The sequence below is a fragment of the Gymnoscopelus microlampas genome, assembly GCF_963454915.1.
Source record: "Gymnoscopelus microlampas genome assembly, chromosome: 11".
Classification (NCBI taxonomy): Eukaryota; Metazoa; Chordata; class Actinopteri; order Myctophiformes; family Myctophidae; genus Gymnoscopelus; species Gymnoscopelus microlampas.
The window spans coordinates 37,975,176-38,000,077 of NC_139948.1; the positions used below are offsets into that span (position 1 = coordinate 37,975,176).

The window sequence follows — 24,902 nt, forward strand, 5'->3', positions numbered from 1 at the left end:
TTGTTTCTAAAGTGTATAGTTGCTTCGGGCTTGCTTCCTAAATGTTGTTTAAACCAGTGGTTCTCAAACATTTTCATGTCAAGGACCCCCAAATTTATATTTGCCCACGGACCCCCGGTCTGAAAACATTTAGTCAGATTTGGTTAAAATGTTTGACAAAATATATATATATTTAAAATAGCAGATAGATCTACAAGCTCGAGCTTGTAGATCGAGCTTGTAGATCATGTAGATCGGCTATTTTCAAATATCTAATGCATAGGTTTATGTGACCTATTGCTTCTTTTGGGCTTGTTTTCCAAGACCTGGTTGCTTATTTCTCTCACACAATATGGCAACACTGTGACACCCGGAACCAAAACACAACAACTAGCCATAAACCATATAACATAGCTACACTCCCATCCTCATGTAAACCAATTAACCTTTTGCTTGATTGAACACTGTATTAACAGTTTGCAGATTGTACAGAGGCACGGTTTACAAAGAGTGTTAAAAGGATAACACAAAAAGCCCTAATAGGGTTGTTGTTTCCATTGTGGTCCTGTCCTGTGTATTTAATTCATTAAACTCGAGTCCTACTGTTAACAGTAGGATTTACAGTGTTGGTAAACATTCTGCACCGGTTCTTGGAGAACTTGTACCACATCATATGGACGATGGAGGATAAGATCAAGAAGGAGCTGGGCACCTCCACGCTGAAGGCGACTGGGTACTCTGGGAGTGGATGCATCAGTGAAGGACACAGCTATAACACTGACCATGGCACTGTGTTTGTGAAGATAAACCACAAGAGTCAGGTTCATGTCACTGTTTTATGCCTGTCTTCTGATTTAATGTCTGCGGTCTGGTGTCCCTCTCATCAAACCTACTCATTTAGCCTGGGATCAAGACTAGATGTATTTGATCGATTTTGATATTTGCATATCTATGCAAAAATCTAAATCGATAAAATACTATGATAGTCTTGATCCAAGGCTACTACTCATTTAACCCATTAGACCTGAGGCCGATTCTACAAATGCCTGCTAAAGCAGAAGTTCTTAACCTTTTCCTGCCAAGGAAAAGGTTTGATAATTGATATGTATTTGACTGCGCACCCCCATCTGAAAACGCTTTCAATATTTTTCAAAAATGTTCAAAAATAGCAAATGTACAAGCTCGCAGTGCGGCACAAAGTGACACACTTTGAGCTTGTTAATCTGCTATTTTTGAATAGCCAACACTAAAATCTAAAATTACAGTATTCAAGGATATGGAAAATCTAAATGTTGAGAGCCGAAACACATCTTTTAATCGTGCAGCTACACATACAAACACAACAAAATGTATGATACACTTTAATATCTCAATTGTTAATAACCATACAACAGATTTATGCTACTATAAACTGCTAATTTGCCCACTTTCTTATATTCAGGCCAAAGAGATGTTTGATGGGGAAATGGCCAGCTTGAACGCCATCATAAAGACAGAAACCATCAAGGTTCCTAAGCCTGTGAAGGTGATTGAGCTTGACACAGGAGGATCTGTGTTTGCGATGGAACATGTCGACATGAAAGGCCTCACCAAGTAAGATCTCTTTAATAATATAATTGGTATAATACTGTATATTGACATTTGTTATTAACATGACATTACACAGGATGCAGGTACTCAATATTTCTTCTGCATTGTTGCATATGTTTACTATATCTCCTCATACAGTATTAAGAGTTTTATATATGTCTGTCTAGTACTGTTGTATGTACAGTTAGTTTACAGTAGTCTACTGTCTGAATGTATATTCTTATGTTAAGTTAACTTGTAGCATCAAGTGGTGTGGATTGTTGACTAATAAAAAGGGAGTAATGAGGGGAATGTATTTGATATGTTTCCCATCTTCAAACACTTCCCCATATACAGGTATTCAAAGGCGCTTGGAGAGCAGATGGCAAATATGCATCTGCACAACAAGAGACAGCTTGACAAACAAATTGAAGAGCAACAGACACTAGGTAATTCAACTCAATAATGACTTCACTTAATACCAACCACTGTAGGTAACTGTAAATGGAAGAGAGATTTGGTGACTCATTCTAAATAACATAACATACTTTACATGTTAGCCTGATTAGTCTAGGTTTCCTTTACGTTTTATATAATATATAAATAATAAGTACTCAAAGTTGCTTTACATGGGAAGAGAAAAAAAGGAAGGAGGGAAGGGAGGGGGCTTCTCTGATGTGGATGGGGAGAGCATTAGCTGAGGGAGGGGTCAGCCACAGAGAAGGCCCCGTCACCCAGTGGAGGTCACGGAGGACTGGTGTAATGTGGTCTCTGGAGTGGGTACTGGTGAGCGCAGGCGGGCAGCTGAGTTCATGCTTAATTTAGGCTTAATATGCACACAGGAAACGGAGCTGAGCAGTCTGAGGTGACCACCATTGAAAGATTTGGCTTCCATGTACCTACATGCTGTGGATCGATACCACAGGTAAATGATGGTATCACTGAACATTCTGTATACAGATTATGATGTCTGTCCCATATTTTTCTCCTGAAAACAACGAATGATGGAGCTTGCACTAAAACGAAGTTCACCCACTTCTTTACACCTGTAAACCTGTGATGTGGCAATCAAAGTAATTCTGATTCTGAAGATTTTAAACTGATTGGTCAAGTGGAATATTGCTGGTCCTCTTAAAGGACGACTTCACCCATTTTCAACTTGTTTTCATATAATTGGTCCTCACTAATGCTCATGATAACATGGTACCATTTTCTTCTACTTGGTCTGTGTCTCAGAGGAGCGCTGTGGACAGTTCAGAAACCCGTCTACCAGTGACATCATCGATGGGGAATCCAAGCTAATAGAAACTGCAGGCTTACTATTCCTGGAAAGTTAGCGTGCTATAATGGAAGCCACTGTTCTCGCGTTAATAAGCATTGAATAAAACAAAAATCTTCTTTGAAAAAGAAAATATCTGTCTAACGATGATGTCACTGGTTTTTGGTGTAGACAGGTTTCTGAAGTGTCCACAGCCCTCCTATGAGACACAGAGTGAGTAGATTTTCTTTTTACCATTGTGACTTGAATATTAGTGAGGACCATTTATATGAAGATTGGTTGAAAATGGGTGAAGTCGTCGTTTAATGGTCTGAGGTCATACTTGCTGCTTTAGTGATACAGGACAGATCTGCTATTTTCGCAGAATGTTCGCCTATTATGACATGCCCAGAATAGAGACGCTAGGGTTTTAAGTGGTTAAATGTTTCATTCTTTTCAAATCTTTCCAGGAAAATGAGTGGCAGGATGACTGGGTGACATTTTACTCCAGAAATAGACTGGAGCATCAGCTTAACTTAGTGGAGAAGTCTTATGGGGACAGAGAAGCCCGGGAGTTATGGACTCTGCTGCAGGTAACCTTCTCCCTCAGAACATTATAAAACATGTACATCAGTGGTCGAAGAAGTACTCCACTCATTGACTCAAGTAAAAGTAGCAATACCACAGTGTAAAAACGTACTTAAGTCATAGTACAACATTATTACCATCGACATGAAGTAGCAAAAGTAAAAGTAGACATTATGCAGAATCCCCATTTCAGAATTATATATCATGTAATTGTACTAACATTACTGATCATTAATGTGTTAATCACTTTTAATGTTGCCGCTGGTAAAGGTGGAGCTCATTTTAATGACTTTTATACTACTGGGTAGCGTAATCTATAAAAAATATAGTACATTATTTCCCTCTGAAATGTTGTCGAATAGAAGTATAAAGTAGCATGAAATGGGAATACTCAAAGTACAAGTACTAAGTATCTCTAAAATGTGCTGTCCTTAAGTACAGTACTTAGGTAAATGCACTCAATTACATTCTACCACTGTTGTACACACAGTACATTTCTTTAGTACTAATGGACAGAAACTGGCAATTCTATTCATATGCTCTCCTGTCTCTTGTGTTGACCTGCTGTTTACAGCCTAAGATCCCTCAGATGTTTGCAGATTTGGAGGTGGTTCCTGCCCTTCTTCATGGAGACCTGTGGGGAGGCAACGTGGCAGAATGCTCCGAGGGCCCTGTCATCTTTGACCCAGCTTCATTCTATGGCCACTCAGAGTACGAGTTGGCCATCGCAGGGATGTTCGGTGGTTTCAACAGCTCCTTCTACTCTGCCTACCATGACAAGATTCCCAAGGCACCGGGATTTGCGACGAGAAATCAGCTTTACCAGCTCTTCCACTACCTGAATCACTGGAATCACTTCGGTGGAGGCTACAGAGGCTCCTCGATAAGGATTATGAAGGACCTTGTGAAATGAGTTCACACTTATACCGATTGAACGAAGTCTAGTTTAAACCTCTAATATCCAAAAGCTTTAGTCTTAAACTCATGTCAAATAGTAACAGAAACCAATTTCTTAAACATCACTGCTAAATGCTTCGAGGTTGAGCATATTCTGATGTCATGTTATGTTTTGAAGATATTCCAGCACTGAAAAAGGTAGTCAGAAATCATTCCATTTCTCAACACACAGACATGGCATCCACATTCCCCCTCCTGAATTATAGAATATAATTATAATTATTTATTGGAATTAAATATTATTCCATAGATTTCATTATTTTAGTCTGCTGATTGACTATGTATGTATGAAACTGAACATGCAGATACTGCAACACGTTTATAACCTTTTTTTTTAACTTGGTTATGATGTCTAACACCTTGCACACTATGTTTTTATTGATCTGTGTAATTGAACAATACATTCATTACCTGTTTAGGCAGATTGATCAGATTGCCACTGGTTATCCAAATAAAACAAATATCTCAATTTGTTTCAGATCTCTATCAGCAAAAAAGATCTTTGGTTGACTTTTTTGATTACTTTAGTTGCCATTTTTTCACTGCCTCTAAAATACAACGCAGGTAGGTAATTTCCTCTTTTCTTGTGATGACATTGTCACTCACTTTTACTGTGAAGCCATCTGCCATGCATAGGTTTATTTTGGACCCAAAGAGAATGGATTCACTTGTCTTTTACCCAGGTGTAATGATAGTTTGTTATCAGCGAGCCAGGTGCAGATTTTACCGTGTTCAGAGCTAAGGGTTTCTTTCGACCTGCAATTTGTCCTAGTCCGAGACCAGTAGAGCCGAGTCATACGCGAACAAGAGCAAATTGCAGTCACAAGCTGATGTCATGTCGTTTACATATATTAGGAATAGTAAAGGTCCTAGTATGCTTCCTTGTGGAATGCCACAGCTCACTGGGAGGAGGGGGGGACAGGGTTCCATTCACCTCCACCACCTGTACTCTCCCCTCCAGATAGGATTGCATCCAGTTCACTGATGTGCTATCAAATAATTGCTTTTAGCTTATCAATCAATATAGAGTGATTTATTTATATTTTTTTAGGTCCAGCATGAAGTATTTATATCTGAATCTGCTCTTTAGTTTGCACTGAAGCCTGTCATAATCCAATAGATGGCGGTAATGCAGCTGCAGCATTAGATATGTAATTTTAACTCAAGAGAGACTTCTGAGTAGAGATGGGATGGGCTCTTTGAAGGGAGCCGGATCTTAGGGATCCGTTGCTTTCAAAGAGCCATTCAAAAGACTGGCTCATTTGTGTATTTATATATTTTGAAAATATATATATAAATACACATATATTCATACATATTTTATAATATTATTTATATAAATATTATATAATGTATATTATATTATATCATTATATAATATTTAATATTATAAATAATATTGTGTTATTTCATAATAATATAATATATCATTATATGATATTATAATATAATAATATGATATAATTATATACATTTTGTATAATTCATAGAAATAGCATAAATATTTATATCATATAAATATTTCATTCCTTCGATTCGTTCACGAACGACACACCCCTAATTCTGAGCCTTCTCGCTCACTGTAGCGGGGCGGTAACCTGACCAGCGTGATGTTGTGAATAGTGAGCACAGAGAATAACTGCGCATTTGTGTATACGTTGTTGTAGTCTTTATGCACGTACGTCTATTTGTTTTTGTATTATTAAATACAACTACTTTATAAATGTAACTGACGCGAACTAAAACTTTATCCGTTATTATCTGCACCGCCACCAACCAACAAAGCAAGAAAACCCAGTTCTGCTGTTTAGCTAGCTATTTGTCATAGCAACAGTACCATTAGCTGGCCAGAGTCAGCTGGACGTTCATTCAGTCCTCTCCAGGTTCTCTGTGCTACTACTTATCAAACTGAAACTAGACGTGTTTTGTTGTTAAAACAACAACAAAAAGCAACAACATGGCACTGACGGAGATGGAAGAAGGAGGTGAAGGAGGAGGTGAAACAGACGTGGTGGCCAGCGCCTGCCTCCTGGGGGAGTTCAGGGAGAGTGCCGAGGCCCGGGCTCTGATCCTCAGCCTCCCGGAGGTGCATGGTAACACCACCACCACGGAGGCTGCAGCTGAGAAGTTCCTGGGTGAGATGATCATATAATAATCTCCAGTGGTGGAAAAAGTACTCACGTGTTTTACTTTAAGTAAAAGTATCAATACTGCAATGTAGAAATATTCTGTTACAAGTAACAGTCTGGAATTCAACATTTACTTGAGTAAAAGTACAAACGTATTGGTATCAGACAGACAGTACTGTACTTTAGTAAATGTACTTAGTTACTTTCCACCTCTCACTGTGAAACAATACACAGTCATTTAACTATGAGGGTACAAATTGTTGTCATATTTCTATGGTTTTCAGGAAAGAACACATGAAAAATCACAATCTGCCATCTACAGTAGTTGGCAATCATGAGAAAAAAATTATCATGTTGCCTAGGTCATATGTATCTGCTTTTATTTATTTCTGCCTAACTCTACTCTCCTAACACTACTGATTCACCTCACCCTGCCTTAAAATCCCTTTCTGCCTACATTCCAAAATGAGTTCTGATAGGCTGAGGACATAGGCAATAAGGCACAATGAAGCAGCAGTGTTAGGAGAGTAGAGTTAGGCAGAAATGTCAATTTGGCCAAAAAATGACTTGGGGAATTATGCTATGAGGCTAACGAAATGTAACCAAGTGGCCCCATTCAGGTCCATTTGGTTACATGTGTAGGCCTACCTATTAAACCCATGTGTTGCATTCGTACTACGTAGTGGTACCCATTAAATTGTGCTTTTTCTTGATTGATTGAATACTGTATTAACAGTTTGCAATTAAGTACAGAGGTACGATTTACAATGAATGTTAAAAGGATAACACAAAAAGCTCTCCAGGGGCTTGTTTCCATTGTGGTCCTGCGTATTCAATTAATTAAATTGTTAGCTTGCCACCTCCCTCTAAAAATGTGCACTTTCTTTTGTCCAGTCATCATGGATCGATACCAGGAGCAGCCGCATCTTCTGGACCCACATCTAGGTAACACACACACACACACACACACACACACACACACACACACACACACACACACACACACACACACACACACACACACACACACACACACACACACACACAGGTCAGGTGTCTTATCGTGTTATCACGTCATGCGTGATCGTGGTGTCATGTTTCCTGCCTGAAGCCTAGGTCTACTGTCAGTATATTGAAGAAGGAGAGATCACAGTATTACACATTCTATAGTCTCCTTCCTCCACTCTGGGAAGCAAACAAGAGGCAAAAGTTTGATGGATTGCATTGACGTCAATTGGAGCCGGTTGGACAAGTGTATGAATAAAAACGCGTGCGACCTCTGTCAAATAAATGGTTCAGGAAATTAAAAGAAGACATATCATATTGTTATTTTCCTGAATTGTTTTATTTTGTAAAAACCCTGAGGAAGACAGTAATTGTCGAAACGTTGGTTTCTTATCATTAAAACTTTCTGCATCGTGGCTAAGAGTTGTGCGGCCTCATCCTTATCAACATTATTATCTGCCGTGGCCAGCACCTCATCAATACAGGTGTGCGCTCCATATTCTGATTTTGTAAAGGTTGCAATAATTCAAAAATAATTATGTTAAGATATGTTTTGTTTATAGGCATGTCCATCCAGCTCTCATTGAATTAAATGCCTTCTAGCTGAATACAAGAACGCTCGCCCCAAAACACGCTCGCCCCGGGTCAAATCCGGCGATTTCGGAACACTCGCCACCAGTAAAACTATGCTAAACCTAACCTTATTCCTAAAAGTAACCTTGGCAAAACTATGCCTAAACCTAACCTTATTCCTAAACATAATCTCAGTAAAACTATGCCTAACCTTAAACGTATTCCTAACCGTAACCTCAGTAAAACAGTTAGCAAGAATACAGGAACCGCTGGCGGCGAGTGGTCCGTGGAAAAAATTGGGGGCGAGCGTGTTGGGGCGAGTCTTCCGGTTACCTTCTAGCTAACCTTCGGCTCCAGTTTGCTTTCCAGTGGGGAGGAAGAAAGCTTACAATGTGAAGTATCTGACCATTCCTTTTTGCATAGCCTTGGTTGAAGCTCTTTGTTTTGTTCCCCCCAATTTTCCAATAGAGTGGATGTTGAACATGTTGTTGGACTTGGTAAGAAGCGAGAAGTCTCCGCCTATGCTGGTTCATCTGAGCTTCAAATATCTCTACATTATCTCGAAGGTTAGCCAAAAGCTGTACTACTCTCTTCAACTGTCCAGGTTGTGCTCTGTGTAATGTGGTTGTTACAGTGGATGAATGAGCTCCTCCCCAAACTAGACTGTTGTTTTTTTGTTTTCTGAGCAGGTGAGGGGTTATAAAATCTTCATGCAGCTCTTACCTCATGAGGTTGCTGATGTGCAGCCAGTTCTGGACCTGCTGTCCAGGCAGGATCCTAAAGAAACTGAGGTAAGCTTACAATGAAAAAGCCTGCTTCCTGTATATCTCTGAATATAATACAATGTACTGTAGGGGTGCAACAGTTAATAATAATCAATTTAATCGATTATAAATCTAGAATTTGACACGTTGTGAGCTTATAGATAGGCAATTTCTTCCAGACACCGTTGTATAATTGTAAAGTGCATATAGTGCTGTTAATCAGGCCAGGTGTTACTATTGCATATCCAGAATATTATAACAAGCAAGTGTGGAAGTAGCTAATGTCCTGGTTCAGCCGGGTGAATGACGGGTCTGGCGGGGAAGATACTGTTTCTCAGTGTGGATGTACGGGGGGCATGAATAGTTGTATAACGCCTTCCGTATGGCAGGGATGGGGCTAACAAGGGGTGGCAGGGGTGAGTTTCAGTCCTTGGTGATGTTGATTGCCTTTTCTGGTGGACTCCTCCTTGTGGACATGGGGTCTCATGATATGATTGTCCATCACTTTCATCATACTCATACACTCTCAGAGTTAATTTGACTCAGGATTTTAAAATGTAATGTATCTCACCCCTGCCGGTTCTTCACAGATCTGGGAAACCCGCTACATGCTGCTGCTGTGGCTCTCTATGACCTGCCTCATACCCTTTGATCTTTCACGTCTGGACGGCCATCTGAGCTCAGAAGTGGGCCAAACCAGAGAGCCCACCATGGAGCGCATCCTCTCTATTGCCAAGGTAACCTCAGAATAACATGTTGTCCTATGGCTGATTTTCTTTAACCACATGAACCCTAACGTCCCTATTTTGGGCATGTTATAATAGGAGAACATTAGACGAAAATCTCCAAGATCACAACGCGTCACAGTGGGACATGTTGTGAGCTTGTAGGTCAGCTATTTGCGGTGATTAAATTTGGTGTAGAGGGAAAGAGTGAGCCAAGTATAGACTCCTGAGGGACCCCGGTCAACAAAGTCTATAGGGTTTTAAGTGGTTGATTTAATTCTATCCCAGGTTTGGATATAGCTTTAATGCCTAGTGTGTTGTCTGCGCCTTGGGAATATTGCATTTGTGTTTGTTTTTCTAAAGAGCATGTCTACTAATGACTGCACTTTCCATGCAATCTTATCAATGAATAATTTATTCCACATTCAGTCATTCACGTAACACATCATCATAATGATTCTGTCGTGCTCACTGCTCAGACACAATAGCCCTGATCCAATAGCCTTAAGCGGGCAGCTTACGTCTTGTGGAAATTAAGTTTAGCGAGTTCATGTGAACAATAATATGTGATTGTGGAGAAAACAAAAAGTTAATAATGCGTAATAAGTTCTTTTTGGCACTTCTTGCACCTCCAAGATATCTAGTTGAAAACACATCAGATGACCACAATGTGTGCATTGTGGTGTGATTGGTCAGTCAATTCATATTCCATAATGAATGGGTAGGGTGTTAACTAATAGAACATTAAGTGCTCAAAGTGAAACGCAATTTCAAAACATTTTTGTCCACAGACACAGAGAACCTCTTTGTTTTTTTTAAAGTCAAAAGTATGCTGCCCGCTGTAGTCGATCTAAAGGCCTGCCTCTTGACAGGAGTATTAAGGCCAAGGACATTGTTCATGACATCATTTAGATGTAGTGACCTGTAATATGATGATTGTATAAAAGGATTGGGTGATATGGATAAAATCACAATATTTTTGACCAAATACCTCAATGATAATATTGCAAAAATATTTTTGCCATTTTGGAAAAAAGTTTAAAATATTGAAAGTATAAAATTAGGACGTAAGTGATTAAACCCAGTAAAAGACAACACTTATGCCATATCATGATATTACTATATATCCAAAATCGCACACGATATCTAGTCTCATATAATATCAATGTAATATCAATATACTGTATTGCCCAGCTCTATTGTACAACAAGTTATGATGGTGGACTAACATGCATTTTGTTGGTTTACAGTCCTATCTAACTGTCAGTGATAAATCCAGAGATGCTGCATCTGTGTTGGTATCAAAGTAAGTACATGGGCTCACACTTGAACTGATAGCAGTCTTAAGGCTGAATTTATACTCCATCACACAACAGTGTCGCTTGTAACAAAGTGCTGATCTTCATGCTAAGAACGGCGTGCATCGCAACACGTTGTTAGCTCTCTTGAGTGTGTTCCGATTCCTGAAGAATTAGCCCTTGTAGACTTGCCCTCAACACTTGCCCTTGGGGGAATCCCCGTCACCATCTTCAAGGCATTCCCAATTCATATACCGTAAGGGGAGAGGGGAAGTTCATTATGTCATTCCCTCGTCAACTCGATTTTATTCAAAGGGTCTTCAATTCGGTTGACTTCAGGCACCACCTAATCCCAACATGCATTGCAATATTTTGTCACATCCTCTTTTTTTTCCTTCACTTTCTTTATTGTATGTACATTGTCATGTTCATTTAGAAAAACATATACATAGACAGTAGAAAATAATGATGAGAAAGGACGAGAACAAACAAAAAGGGTCACTGACATATTACAATGCAAGAGTTTGTTATAAGCTTTAAGGCCTTAATAACTTAATATAGATAACACAATTATGCAATATTGTTTACATTCATTAATAAAGTGCAGGAAAGTTGGCTTGGTTCCTGACTGCATTTTCTTGTGATTTGGAATTTTCCAAAAATAATTTATAGTTGTATGATATTCAGCTTGTTATTTTATCTTGGCTAAAATATAGCACTACATAAACATTTTGACATTTGTCTTAAGTGTATCTATTTGAAAGTGACATCGAGTCTGTTCCATTTCCAGACCACAACCCTTTCAGGAAGTGTCCACTTGTGTGACATATCCAAAGACAATACAATAGGAAACAAAGACTAGCCATCCTCGATTTCTTGTATATGTGTCACGTGGGTTTGGGAGACCTGTGTGAGTCTCTTAATTCAAATGAAGAAGTGCAGCGGCCGCGCCCATTTAGGATACCATTTGTGTACCATTTTGTACCTAGTGGTGAGGTGTGAGATGGCGTATCTTGGTAAATCTTGGACATAGCATAGGCGTGACCTGACCTCAATTGTGTGGCATCGGTGCAAAGTCCAGGAGGGGGGAAGTTCGAGTGGGAAAAAAATCGGCAGGCAGCCCAGTTATTTTTTTCAAGCGACACTGTTGTACTACAGAGTATACATTAGGTTTGAGGCTGAATTTTAGCATAGATCCACTACTTAGTCCACCACTGTGTTGACGTAGAGGCTACGTCGTCGACACAGTGGGGAGTCAACTGTGATTGGTCTGCTTGGGTCGCTTCGTTAATCTCTCTGTGGGGGAGATCAATGGCAGCAATGTGAGTGGATTTAGATTAGCAGACTCAAGTGATGTATTATTAAATAATCAACAATCTTTCACATTTGACAAACAAGCACTGAACATTCCACCACCTTCAGTGCTTTAACTAAGAGACCAGGTACAAAGTCTCTCTGCTATAGTCTTGTCTCTTCCGATCTTAATCTTCTCCTCGGTAATGCTAAACAAATAATGGTAGACAAATTCATCTGGAAAAGTTCTTTCTATTGCAGACAGCCTCTTCACCACCTTACTGCTTTGTATCATTGTGAGAGAATGTAACAAGATTATATGGAGTTTTCCAGAATGAATGCATGACACTACTATCTAGTTTTGCAATAAGACGGTCAACAGATGCAGGCAGCAGCAGAACTATAAATAACTCTGCATATGAGATGTCTCAACACAGAAGTATAATTCAGCCTTAAGCCTTTCAAAAATGTAAACCATGAATGGGGAACAATGCTCTGTACTACTGCCTTTTGTCATTGGTGTTGAATGTGTATAATATTAATCAAACTAGACCATACCCGGTCGACGCATCCGTGGGGGGATATGCGCACATGATCTGGCAACCCGGGAGGCAGTTCGTCCCATAGCTGGGCAGCCCCGTAACCATGGCGACAGTGTTTTACACTAAAACGCTAATAAGAAGCTGAGATTTGATTAAATTGAAAAACGGGCTTCACAGTTAAGTTCAGATGGTAATGGTCAATGGCTGTGTGCAAAATGAGAGCAATTGCTCCAGCCACTGAGGAGAACCGGGTATCTTCACGTACTCACCTACTCACCACTACAGAGGTTACTAGAATTATAGTAGGATAGTAGGATAGTAGGATAGCCATTGTATGATCTAACTCTGGTATTGTTATTATCTTTGACAATCAAACACTTCATTCACATTCAAAGTCCTTCAGGAACCCACAAAGCTTGTTGCTGCTCAACCCTCACCTAATTAACTAAACCAGTGGTTCTCAAACTTTTTCATGTCAAGGACCCCCAAATTGATACGTATTAGGCCGCAGACCCCCATCTGAAAGGGTTTTGTGCCAGGGACCCACAGAAAAGAAGATTTGTGTAAATCTTTATATATATATTTTTTTAAATAGCAGATGTATACAGTATAGGGTTAAAGTTCTGATTTTCTGATTTTGATGCTATATTAACTAATTCAGCTGGAGACCCCCTGGGCCCCACTTTGAGAACCACTTAACAAAACAAATTGGTGCGTTTCCATTGCATGTGTATCAACCATCTAAAGCTATGCTAATCACTCATAACCACATGAACCATAGTGTTCCTTTTCTTGGGCAAACATTTTGAATAATCTTGCGATGCATTGTTGTGAGCTTGTAGATCGGCTAGTTTTGTGTAGAGGGGGAAAGGGAGGGGCCGTAGTATTGACCCTTGTGGGACTCCAGTCAATAACATATAGGGTTTAAATGGTTATAATACTGCATAGGAGGAACCCCCATAAATTATAAACCAGAAAAAGTTGCAATGAATTAACAAACCAGTGGAGGGCAACCATGTGTCTTAAGATGACTCTCCTGATGTCGCAGGCTGGTATGACATTTCCTTACACTGATGTGTCATTAATGCTTGCCTGTGCAGGTTCATGACACGCCCAGATGTCAAACAGAAGCGCCTGGGAGACTTCTTGGACTGGTGTCTCACCACTATATCCCAGACAAATGACCAGTCAGTGTCTGGGTGTATGGTGCTGGATGGGGCCCTGAAGTCTCTGGTAAACACCTGAGCTCGCTCACTCACTCACTGTGTGTGTGTGTGTGTGTGTGTGTGTGTGTGTGTGTGTGTGTGTGTGTGTGTGTGTGTGTGTGTGTGTGTGTGTGTGTGTGTGTGTGTGTGTGTGTGTGTGTGTGTGTGTGTGTGTGTGTGTGTGTGTGTGTGTGTGTGTGTGTGTGTGTGTGTGTGTGTGTAGTTTATACTACGTGTGGATTTTGGTGGTTTCTGTGTGCGCTATAATTTGCTGAAGGTAGTTTACAAGAACTAACATGACTGGTATGTTATTAGCCAATGGGGTTTGGCAGGTGTATGATGCACCTGCTGCGTGCATTTTAAGCCGAGTGACTTATTCTTCAACGCTAAACTGCTCCTTAGGCCTGATTTATACTTGCGCACATGAAATGCGTAAGAAATAGCTGATCTACAAGCTCACAATGCGTGATGCCTTGCTTTGTGAACTTTTAGATCAGCTCTCAGTGAGTGACAGCATCCTACAACGGAATATAAATGAGCCATTATCCATAAGTTTAGTCCCTGTGTAATCCCTGTTTTCAACCAATTTTATTTAATTTCTACGGCATTATTCCTACTCTTATTGTAAATCATTCTAGTGATGAAACCACTTTAAATCACTTACTGGATCAATTATTTTAATTTAATGCATCCCTGAAGCAATCGCTAGCAGACATTATTGGCATTAAAAGTGGCGCTGCATGTTTTTAAACCGTCCGTTGGTGCGTCACGTCTGTGAAGTCAAACTGGTGCTTGGGGCGTTCAAAACTGGCTCTGTTTGTTCACTCAGCAAGCCTGCAGGGGTTATACTTGCAAACTCTGTTCTCAGGACTTTAAAAAATTATTCAAAGGCACAAGAAAATATTGGTCTACGATATACTGTGGCCTAATGTGATGAGTGTGATGTTTAATTTCAGAACGATAAAGCAATAAATTGCTTATGTGAGCGCTTGTTTAATCACCACACAGTGTAGCTTTTGGGTATTTGGGTTGTACACAGTGTCCTCCAGTATGGGGAAATGATCTGGTTGGTTTGTTTGTTTTCCCTAGGCTCAGCTTTTCAAACATGGAAAACGGGACGACTTCCTGCAGTATGGTAAAAAAAAAATCCTTTATGCAGTAAAATAATCCATCAGACTTTTTTCTGAATAAAATAAATTTATGATAATAGTATAAGAAAATAGGAATAGAGCAATCCATTTCACTCCAACATGAATGAAATTAAACCTATTGATTTAAGATTTCTCTGAATATATGAATTCCTGTTTCATTTAGTTGACACATTTGCTTTATGTCATAAATACCATTGCAAATTTGAAGCATACTGTACATTTATTGAACCATTGAAAGCAAAATCAACAGTGTGTTGTACATTCTGAAATGGATTGGTTTGCTCTCAAAGAATGAAATGGCTAGCAGAAAACAGATTCCAAAAAATGACTGATATTTGTGTTTATGTAGACTGCATGAGATTTCCGTTCACATTGTGTATTTCTCTGACTACATGAGTTGGGCTGGGTAGAACTGTTGCAGTTTCAGCCTGTGTGCACATGCTTGGACCTGTTGTTGAATATGATGTTGTTATTATCTATCTACACATTAGAGATGGGACAATAATCGTTATCGTTTATCGTGGGAAAAAACACTCACAATAATCGTATCGCAGAGATTCAATTTTTCGTGAAATTGTCCACCGTCATACACTGGGATCAATTCACCTTTGCCGAGCTGCATATCCACTACCACTTAAACCATCTATAATTGCTAAAACAGACCTGTAAAGAACGTACTTGATAGTCTTTTTTTCACTCTACCAAATCTCTTTGCCAAAAATAGATCTACAAGATCACAACGCGTCACGGCGCGTTTTGAGCTTGTAGATCTGCTATTTTTGGCAAACGTTCCGCCTCAGAATATGGATGCTGGGGTTCAAGCGGTTAACTAAAGTGGCATTTTAAGAGTTTTATATATAATAATAATAATATCGTAAATCGCAGTTATTTTGGTCACAATGACCGTGACATGAAATTTTCATATCGTCCCATGATCCCTACCACACGTTGTTGTATTTGTTCCACAGCACCAACAGTCCTACAGTGTCTGGAACAGAAGCGTCTGTCAGAGAGCAGCCAGGCCACGTTGAGGAAGCTTGGGGTCAAACTGATCCAAAGACTGGGCCTCACCTTCCTCAAGCCACGCCTGGCCAAGTGGAGGTCAGTCACTGGGAGTAGACCATATGTCATAGTAGGGATGGGAATAATGGAGAGTTTTGCAACTGGTTAGGTTGAAATACTGCATAAATATGAATATTATTTCATGGGGTATTACCCGACACTGATGTTTGATCACGTCATCTGATTGGGTGAAGTCCGTCTTTCACAGGATCAGTAACATTACAAGATGAATCCCTTGCTTCTGTCACATCAAGACCAAATGAAATTCACAAATAACCCCAAAATCGAGTTAAAAAAATCCTAGTTTTTAATGGCTTCTTATGGTCTCTGAAAAAAAGAAGTGAGTGGAAGTTTTTAACTGTGCCAGACGTTTAGTTGTAGCATGTTCCAGCATGTTGAAAGAAGACAAGTGATGGATTACTGACGTGCGAGTGAAATTCAACATAGTTTTCTTCATTAAAGAGTTATAGACAACTCTGACTTGTAGGGAATATTTAAAATGAGCTCCCGTTTCACCCCAATCGGCGATTCTAGTCAATCGCATATCAAAACGACTCTGCAGTGTTTGAAGTCGATTGGTCCCCTATATGTACACAACCATATATATGGGCAGCTGTTGCTCTTAACAACCGGATCTCCATATATGTAACTATATATGGGCATATCGGGTTTGTATATATATGGTTATGTCTTGCCATAGTGACATGCCTATATACTGTATGGGCATATCGGGTTTGTTTATATTATGTCTGAGCATTGTGACATGCCTATATGTGGGCGTATTGGGTTTGTTTATGGTTATGTCTGAGTCAGAGTGACGTGGCCGTGGTCCGCCGGCCAGTCCCAGTAGACAATTTTAATATAAAAATCTTGCAAATTAACCAATAAGTCTTTCTAACTTTGCTGTGTGTGCATGTTGTGCTTTAAGGTACCAGAGAGGAAGTCGCTCACTTGCGGCCAACCTGGCCGTGTCCGAAGCTACTACAAATGTTGAAGCTGTGACTCCAGATGTGGAGATGCGGGATCAGGAAGAGGACTATGACATTCCGGAGGAATTGGAGAACGTCATTGGTCAGTCTCCTCCTCTGCTCAGCTTCCTTCATCACATCTCTGTGTTCAGACACTGACCTTTTGTGTGCATGCTATTTTCACAGAGCAACTGCTGGTGGGACTGAAAGACAAGGAAACTATTGTTCGCTGGTCTGCAGCGAAGGGGTAACATCAGTACACTGTACACACCATGCCATTCAGTTGTAGAATATTACAATGAATGAATGATGAATTCAATTTGAAACGTTTGGTATCATGTCATTGTGTTGCTGTGGAACATGCTTTGAGAGTTAAGTTGTTATATTTTTCAACCGCATCACCAGTTTTGAAAGACTACATGTGTGGTCTCTGTGTGTCTTATAATCCTCAGTGTTGGCAGGGTAACTGGGCGCCTTCCAAAGGAGCTGGCAGATGAGGTGGTTGGGTCAGTGCTGGACTGCTTCAGGTAAGTCCATGACAGGGAAATATCATCTCTTTCCATCTTTTATGTGCAACGTAACCCATTGAGACCTGAAGCCGATTCTACATGTCTCCTAAATCCCAACAGTATTCTGAAAAACGTATGTTTCTATATCAGTGGTGCTCAATCTTTTTCACGTCAAGGACCCCCAAAATTATATGTATTTGGCCGCGGACCCCCATCAAAATATTTTGTTCCAAGGACCCCCAGAAGCAAAGATTTGAGAAATATATTTTTTGAAAAATATATATATTCAAAGATTTGCACACATTTTCACGATTTTTCAAAAATAGCAGATCTACAAGCTCGTAGCGCGGCACTTGGTGCCGCGCTATGAGCTTGTATATCTGCTATTTTTGAATAGCCCAAAGTGTAAAATAATGCTTTTTAGCTCAAATCTAAAAATGACGCGGTTCCAGGTCTTAATGGGTTAAATCATTGTTTAGTGTGGCAAACACTCGGACATGGTTTCTAGCAATCTACTGTAATTTGGCTTGGTTTGTTATAGTTTGATTTGTAAACCAGAGTGTTCAGACATGTCATCATATACTGTATGTTCTCAGCTTCCAGGAAACAGACAATGCTTGGCATGGTGGTTGCCTGGCACTGGCAGAGCTGGGTAGAAGAGGCCTGCTGCTGCCCTCCAGACTCAGAGATGGTAGGTGTCAACAGAATTCACAGTGAAGTAGCCATCATAAGACAGGCACATATCATTTTAAGAGTGTTTTTTATGTTTTTCTTCAGTTCAGTATGGTGGGAATGTTTACATGTTACCACAACCCCCAGATAACTTTATACATTATCAAATAAATCATTATTTACATTATTACATTATTTATGCCAATACATTATTTATGCCAATGTTTATATAAAATGCCTATCACCTTATCTAACCAAGCAAGAGATTTAATTTGCATACATGGCTATACCAGTCAGTGCATTTAGGATTTTGTCTTGTGAGTCACCTTGTGGCTGTACCACAGAATAGTGAAATTGTTCAGTGCTTAGAAAACATTTGATCATTGTTGTCCCATAAGTTAATATTTTTACATTGAGGCTTACACCAACGAAGGTTAAAGGTAGTTGAGTCCACATAAACAATTATTCAAACAGTTCAGAGTTTTTGTAGTCAATATTGTTTAGGAACAGCGAGGCCTCCTCCGTAGGACCCGGCCTGAGTCTTTCACCTTAGCTTTCTTAGCTGGTTTCTGGCAGTTGGGCAAAGCCTGGCCACGGCTTTCTCTTTTTACCCCCCTCGCTTTAGTGTTTTGCCCAGCCTTGGCTCTCTGTGTGTGGAGCGGACTTGGAGCACAGGGATAGCCCGGGCTCTCAGCCTCCGTGGAGTTGCCTGAAGTACTGTCTACTGTGTTGAGGCTGCTGGGGCTACTGGCAGAGCTGGCTCTGGCCAGCTGGCACAGAGCCAGGGCTGCGCTCTGTCTCTGGTGGTCACACGGCTCCTCATCTGACTGGCCGTGTAGCCTTTGTTGAAGACCTCCGGGTGGGCCGTGGGTGGAGTGGTGGTCTGGGTTACTGTGTTGGTCTCTGAGGCTGAGGTTCATAGGCAGTTCCACCTCCATACGTTTCCCTCTGTCAGATGAACTGATTTCCTTCTCCTGGTCCCTTGTAGAGAGATTGAGCGGAGCCAGTTCCTCCGTATTCTCTCCATCGTCTCGCTCTGACGAAGACTCGTGGCATTCTTCTCGGGCAGAACTAGAAGCTTGGCTGCTGTTCTCTGTTGACCTGAGAAAGTGGAAATGAGGATTGGTCAGCTATTGTCAATTTGCTGTAACGTCATAACTCATTTAACTTGTTAATTCATTTATTTATTTATCAACATTTATCAGTAATCAATAATGCAATGTACTTACCCTCTGTCTACATGTAGCGATCTTAACTGCAGCAGGCCTTGTGCGGAGTCTTCTCTGCTTAAGTCTGCTGCGGTTTCCCTGACTGTAGCTGTGTTTCCTGGTTGGGCGATGGATTGTGTTTCGCCCAGGGTGGTATAGTGCAGAGCGTCCGTGTCCCTCTGAATGATGTTTGACTGGCTTGGTCTGTCAGGAGACCCTGAGGCCGAACAACCTGCCATAGGACTCTGCCTTGTGGGTTTGTCTCCTGTCTGCACCTGGTTGCTCTCCTGCTCAGTAGGTCTGTTATGGGGGTCATTGTGCGGACGTAGGTGCGTATATAAGTCATATTCTTTCGTGCCGAGTGCCGGGCCATACAAATCAAAAGTAAGGTACCTGGATCCTGGGATTGGCAGGGAGAGCTCAGGTGGTCGATACAGGCCATAATGCAGAGGGGGCCCGGGGTGAAGGGAAGGACAGTATCTGTATGGATACTGGGGGAAAAGGGAGGTGTGAGCCGGGCCGATGGGCTGTGGTACTACTGGCCTCTGGAGCTCTAGAAGCTCTGGGCGGAAGGAAGGAGGGGCTGGTCCGTTCGCATGGTGATTTCCTGGGAGGTAGTACGGTGCGTAGAGAGGGTGGAGGCCGCGCTCCGGCAGGAGATATGGAGAGTACTCTGGAACCATGGGACCGGGGAAAGGTTTTAAGGGCATGGATGGTGACAGTGGCCCCCATGGGAAGGAGGGGCTGTTCCGATCCGCCAGCCATAGTGGAACAATGGCTGGCGGATCGTTGGATGGCTGCGCAGGTGACTGGAGAACCTCAGAGCCGTCTCGGTTGGGTGTGACAGGTGAGAAGGCGGATGGGCGTGGCAGGGACTTGGTGTCTTTGATTGATTCCCCTTTCTCTCTCTCTGTACCTGGACTTTGTGTTGTCGCACTCTGCCCGTCCTTCCTGACAGGGCTGTTGCAACCAACATCTACTTCCTCTGTCTCATCCCCATGCTTCTCTTCGTCAGTTTCACTCTCCCCCACGCCTCCCTCTTTGTCAGGACTAACTGTCTGACCTGGGCTGTCCTTTGCTGCGACCGGTGAAGGGACAGTCTTTGATGATGGCTTGGTCGGTCTGGCTGTTTGCCCTCCCTTTTGTGTCACCAGCGAGATGGAGTTTTTGCACAAGTTGTATTTCATGTGGTTGAAAAGATGGGACTTCTCGTTACAGGTGAAGGGACACTGGAAGCACTGGTACTTGTAGGGTTTTCCTGGTGGTCGGGGAATATAGTGGGGCCTTTTGGGCTTGCGTTCCTGAATGGTGTCCATCTCTCCCCTTGCACACCGTCACTGTAAGGACACAAAGGAAATGGCAGATAAAGCATCGGATGTTGTGTATCGAAAACAAATTCAGCTCTTTTCACGTATACTGGGAGAATATCAGCTGGATTATGACTAAGAGAGCAACCCATTGTAAGTGCTTAACTCCCCTGTCTCACTCAGTAGATTTAGCCTAATAGAGTTGCTGGACTGGTTCAGATTTGGAGAGCGACTCGTATAGGGAGTTTCTTTTTTCCATGCGTGTCCTCGGTTGCTCAGGCAGGAAAAAAAATCCCTCACCTTATAAAACACTGCACCCTCAGGCTAACCTATTCTACCAACTGTTACTTCAACCAGTGTTGGACAGCAAACATAGGGAAATATACAAATATGAAAATTGATGTACTCTATGCAAAACACCTTCATGTTTGCATGGGGCCTTGTGTCCTATTGTTGTGTTGAGGTTCATTTGTGGCGACCCTACATTACCGCCAGCGCCTCCGCTTGCCAGCTCCTCTGTTGGTCAAGACTGTCTGTCATCATATTCCACTCATCGATACCAATAATAAAATATGGATTACAGCGAAATAAACTGAAGGCACCCTGCAGGGCATGTAGAAACTCGCTCCCTCTCTGTACTCTACTAAACTCTGTGCTCTCAGCGTGGGAACCAACAGCCACCTGCTTCCCATGACTACACCTGCGGGATGCACTCAGCTCCCATTCATCACCTGATGAGCTCACCAGCGTCGGAGAGAGTATGGCGGGCCCTACTCTCCGTGAGGCCATACATGTTGCAATGACCAGGACGAGTGACAACAGATGCCAGCCTTTTTTTTTTTAAAGGAAATGCTGTTTCACATGCTGTTGGCATGCGAAACCCCTCGGGTTCCTCTTTCAAATGAAGCGTCTAACCTGAGGCTGTGAGTTAGGTGTTGTTGGGTGCTGTCTGGAGGAACCTGCTTGTGATAGCGCTGTCGCAAGAAGTTGCCACTCAAGTTTCTGTCCAGGTGTAGTAGCATGCAGGACCACACCCTTCTTAAGAAAATAAATTAATTTGGGAAGCCTTTTGTTTAATGTCTGCTTACTGTAGAAAGTATTTCATCAGTTTAGACTTCTTTGAATGGTAGTTGTATATGTGGTATAAACACAATTAGATGGTGCCTTGGCAGGGCACATTTTTGGCTAAATGTTGAACATTTTCCTAATTTCCTTACATACAGTAGGGAAAAAAAAGAAAAGAAATGAAGCACGCAGCACAGCTTAAGCGTCTTGTCTGTAAACACAGCACACCAAGCAGATAATTAAAACCCACAGGCAACAGGTGCATGGCGTGGTCCCAGCCTACACCTGTAACCCTCATGAACCAGTGACAGCCAGGCAACAGCTTTAACAGAAGACAAAAAAAATAAGCAACCAGTCTCTGTTTCTGCAAAATCCGATATTGCTCTCTGAAATTCAAATTACACTTCCTCTTAACGATAGATAGAACGATAAAAATAAATACAAATCTTACCGTGCTCTGTTTGTGTGTGAAAGTCTCGAGCGATCTGCGAACGATCTCCTCACGCCTCGCCAGGATCGGCGGTGTCTAGATAGAACGCCCTGTACGACGTGCGCTACGGGTCCCGAGTGTGTGTTCGCTCCACCGGGTTGACGTTTAGTTGTGTGGTGAGTTGCTCTCAGTGAGGTGTTGGCTCTCTAGGAGGCGGGGCCTCAGCCCCAACCAGCAGAGCCCTCAGGCAACATCGATGCACCTGATATTAGTCAAGCCCCAAGCCACGATTTACATGATGGGCAAAGAGCTCCCCCCCCCCCCACTCCCTTCCCCTTCATGTTCCATCTCTCATTGCTTTCGTGGAAATGCCCACATGCATTGTAAAATACAGAGTGTTAATTTAATGCGGAAAGTGTACAAATGTGCCCTTAAGGGTTCATTTGGTTTCATTTGGACACTCAGAATTACAAGTTGATATATTAACTGATTTTACTTTCTGGGAATCAGGGGGTGGGCTAATTAGCTTTTTTCTGTAAATAACCTGTTGATTGAAATCAAATATGGTGTCACCTTTGAACAAACAAACTCCATTGCGTTTCCCTCCCTGTTGAATGTTGTTGAACAAGCACAGTGCTGAAAATAACTTCCCTCTGTGGGACAATAATGTCTAATGTAATGTTATAATGGCACATTAACTAGGGATGAGATGATATGAAAAAGTCATATCATGATTATTGTGGCCAAAATACTTTTGATTAATGATATCGATAATCGATATGATATGATGATAGCGATAATCAAAATATTCTTAAAACTCTTAAAATGCCTTTTTTGTTGAACAAAAGAGGCACACTTGCACATGCATATTCTGTGGGGAACATTAGCCAAACATAGCAGATCTACAAGTGCGACATGTTGTGAGCTTGTAGATTTAGCTTGTAAATTTGCTCTTTATGGTGAAGAGATTTGGAGTAGACAGAAAAAAAGAGCCAACTTGGGTCCAACACCTGTTTTTGCCAATGTTGTTCAGTTCCAGCTTTCTATTCACTTTTGTTGTCAGTACCACAAAGCATTTTGGTCATTCCTTAAAGGAGTAGTTCACCAGGAAAGAAATACTTACTTTCTATCAATTACACACCCCATGAAGCCTTGAATCCATGGAGATTTTTTTGTTTTTGACGCATTCCTAAGCCAATAATTTGATGACCGGCGGAGACTCAAAGCAAAGCTCTTGTGGTACCAATGAAATGGATGCTATGATAGGATGATATACAGTATGGCTTCCGATTTGTCTCTTTCTTGTGTTGTTGACATGACAGACTACACATCCTGTATCTTGAGACTAAACCGCTCATCCCTTTCTTCTTCTTCTTGTTTGCAGTCGTTCCACTCGTACTGAAGGCCCTGACCTATGATGAGAAGAGGGGTGCGTGTAGTGTTGGCTCCAATGTGCGCGACGCTGCCTGCTACGTGTGCTGGGCCTTCGCCAGGGCCTATGAACCTCCAGAGCTCAAGCCTTTTGTCAACCAGATTGCCAGGTAAAGGCACTGTTACTCGCTGCACTCTATCAAGCTATCAAATATTTACGATGTTGACCATAGAGTTGATGGGCCAGTTGATATTCTAATACAGTGGCTCCCCAACCCCGGTCCTTGATGGCACCGCTGCTAATTTTGGTTTTCCATCCTACCAGAACATTAATTACATTCACCTGATATCCTTATAATTCTAGCGGTCTACTCAAGGACTAGTTTAAGTTAGACCTAGTAAGATACTACGCTAGCAGTATCAGGGGTCCCGAGGGCCGGAGTTGGCAACCACTGGTCTATTAGAAGAGATTGAATACAAGGCCTTGCTTGCTGTCTTGAAAAATGGTACTAGCAGCTTGCATTGTGCATCACAAAGTCTCACTAGAGTATCAGAATACTGTGATTAACAGTGTCACATATATATTGCAATCTTACATCGTAATGGCACCAGAAGCAACTCATGAAGTGATCTTAAAGGGGTATTTCACTTTAAAACACTTGGGGGTCACTTTAGCCATTTTTTTGTGTGCACCCCAGACAGTTTTTAAGTTGCTTGAGAGGTGTTATTTCAATTACTTTTTGAATGAGAAAAGTTTAATAAAATAAAATAATACAATTAATGAGAAAAAGGTAATTGAAAAAAATAAAATAACACAGCCCTCTCACGCATTAGAAGGACAATATCAGTCACCATAACCAAGGACGTGTGCTTTCAGTGAATCTAACATGGTTAAAATAGAGTTTGAAGTTACAATGGGTTTGAATAGGAAGGGGGCATGTCTGATAAAATAAATATCTAAATATTGAATCAAGCAACTTAAAAACTGTCTGTCACACAAAAGCCAGAGTTGTCGTTAAAATGACCCCAGAAGTGTTTCAAAGTGAAATACCCCTTTAAATCCAAAGCCTGCTAGCAGTATGAGTGTAGCCCTGTTTTTAAAGAAATGCTAGACTAGATAGGTATTTGATCAGATGTCCTCTCAGTGGATGCTGATTTGCATACAAGCTGTAGTAGAGCTTGCATGTAAGCAGTTATCTACATGTACAGCCTGAAACCAGTTTTCCTGTGCTACTTGTCCTTGCTTTACCCATGTTAGCAGCAGACATGATTTA

At 41.4% G+C, this 24,902-nt stretch overlaps 3 protein-coding genes across 4 annotated transcripts in view; 2 read left to right on the plus strand and 1 right to left on the minus strand.

The window, feature by feature from the left end:
- Window positions 1–374: 374 nt before the first annotated feature.
- On the plus strand, window positions 375–4,810 carry LOC311055233 (ketosamine-3-kinase-like). The gene is made up of 6 exons (XM_084071356.1): window positions 375–800; window positions 1,421–1,572; window positions 1,906–1,997; window positions 2,391–2,473; window positions 3,277–3,399; window positions 3,969–4,810. Exons 1-6 carry the CDS (start codon window positions 660–662, stop codon window positions 4,305–4,307), a joined length of 930 nt encoding a protein of 309 aa, XP_083927482.1. The 5' UTR covers window positions 375–659; the 3' UTR covers window positions 4,308–4,810.
- Window positions 4,811–5,961: 1,151 nt separating this feature from the next.
- Window positions 5,962–24,902, plus strand: part of tbcd (tubulin folding cofactor D) — a 39,647-nt gene continuing 20,706 nt past the window's right edge. For both annotated transcript variants that reach the window (XM_084071285.1, XM_084071286.1), the window contains exons 1-14: window positions 5,962–6,486; window positions 7,375–7,425; window positions 8,527–8,624; window positions 8,748–8,849; window positions 9,413–9,559; window positions 10,798–10,853; window positions 13,781–13,913; window positions 14,975–15,020; window positions 16,005–16,137; window positions 17,027–17,169; window positions 17,253–17,313; window positions 17,519–17,593; window positions 18,172–18,266; window positions 23,642–23,798. In XM_084071285.1, the coding sequence (XP_083927411.1) occupies window positions 6,309–6,486; window positions 7,375–7,425; window positions 8,527–8,624; window positions 8,748–8,849; window positions 9,413–9,559; window positions 10,798–10,853; window positions 13,781–13,913; window positions 14,975–15,020; window positions 16,005–16,137; window positions 17,027–17,169; window positions 17,253–17,313; window positions 17,519–17,593; window positions 18,172–18,266; window positions 23,642–23,798 (1,475 nt within the window). In that variant the 5' untranslated portion in view covers window positions 5,962–6,308. The remainder of the gene's footprint in view (window positions 6,487–7,374; window positions 7,426–8,526; window positions 8,625–8,747; window positions 8,850–9,412; window positions 9,560–10,797; window positions 10,854–13,780; window positions 13,914–14,974; window positions 15,021–16,004; window positions 16,138–17,026; window positions 17,170–17,252; window positions 17,314–17,518; window positions 17,594–18,171; window positions 18,267–23,641; window positions 23,799–24,902) is intronic.
- On the minus strand, window positions 18,319–22,415 carry znf750 (zinc finger protein 750). The gene is made up of 3 exons (XM_084071287.1): window positions 22,279–22,415; window positions 19,477–20,792; window positions 18,319–19,348 (listed from the first exon to the last, which is right to left on the minus strand). The coding sequence occupies exons 2-3, from the start codon at window positions 20,769–20,771 to the stop codon at window positions 18,748–18,750; spliced, it is 1,896 nt and encodes a 631-aa protein (XP_083927413.1). The 5' UTR covers window positions 20,772–20,792; window positions 22,279–22,415; the 3' UTR covers window positions 18,319–18,747.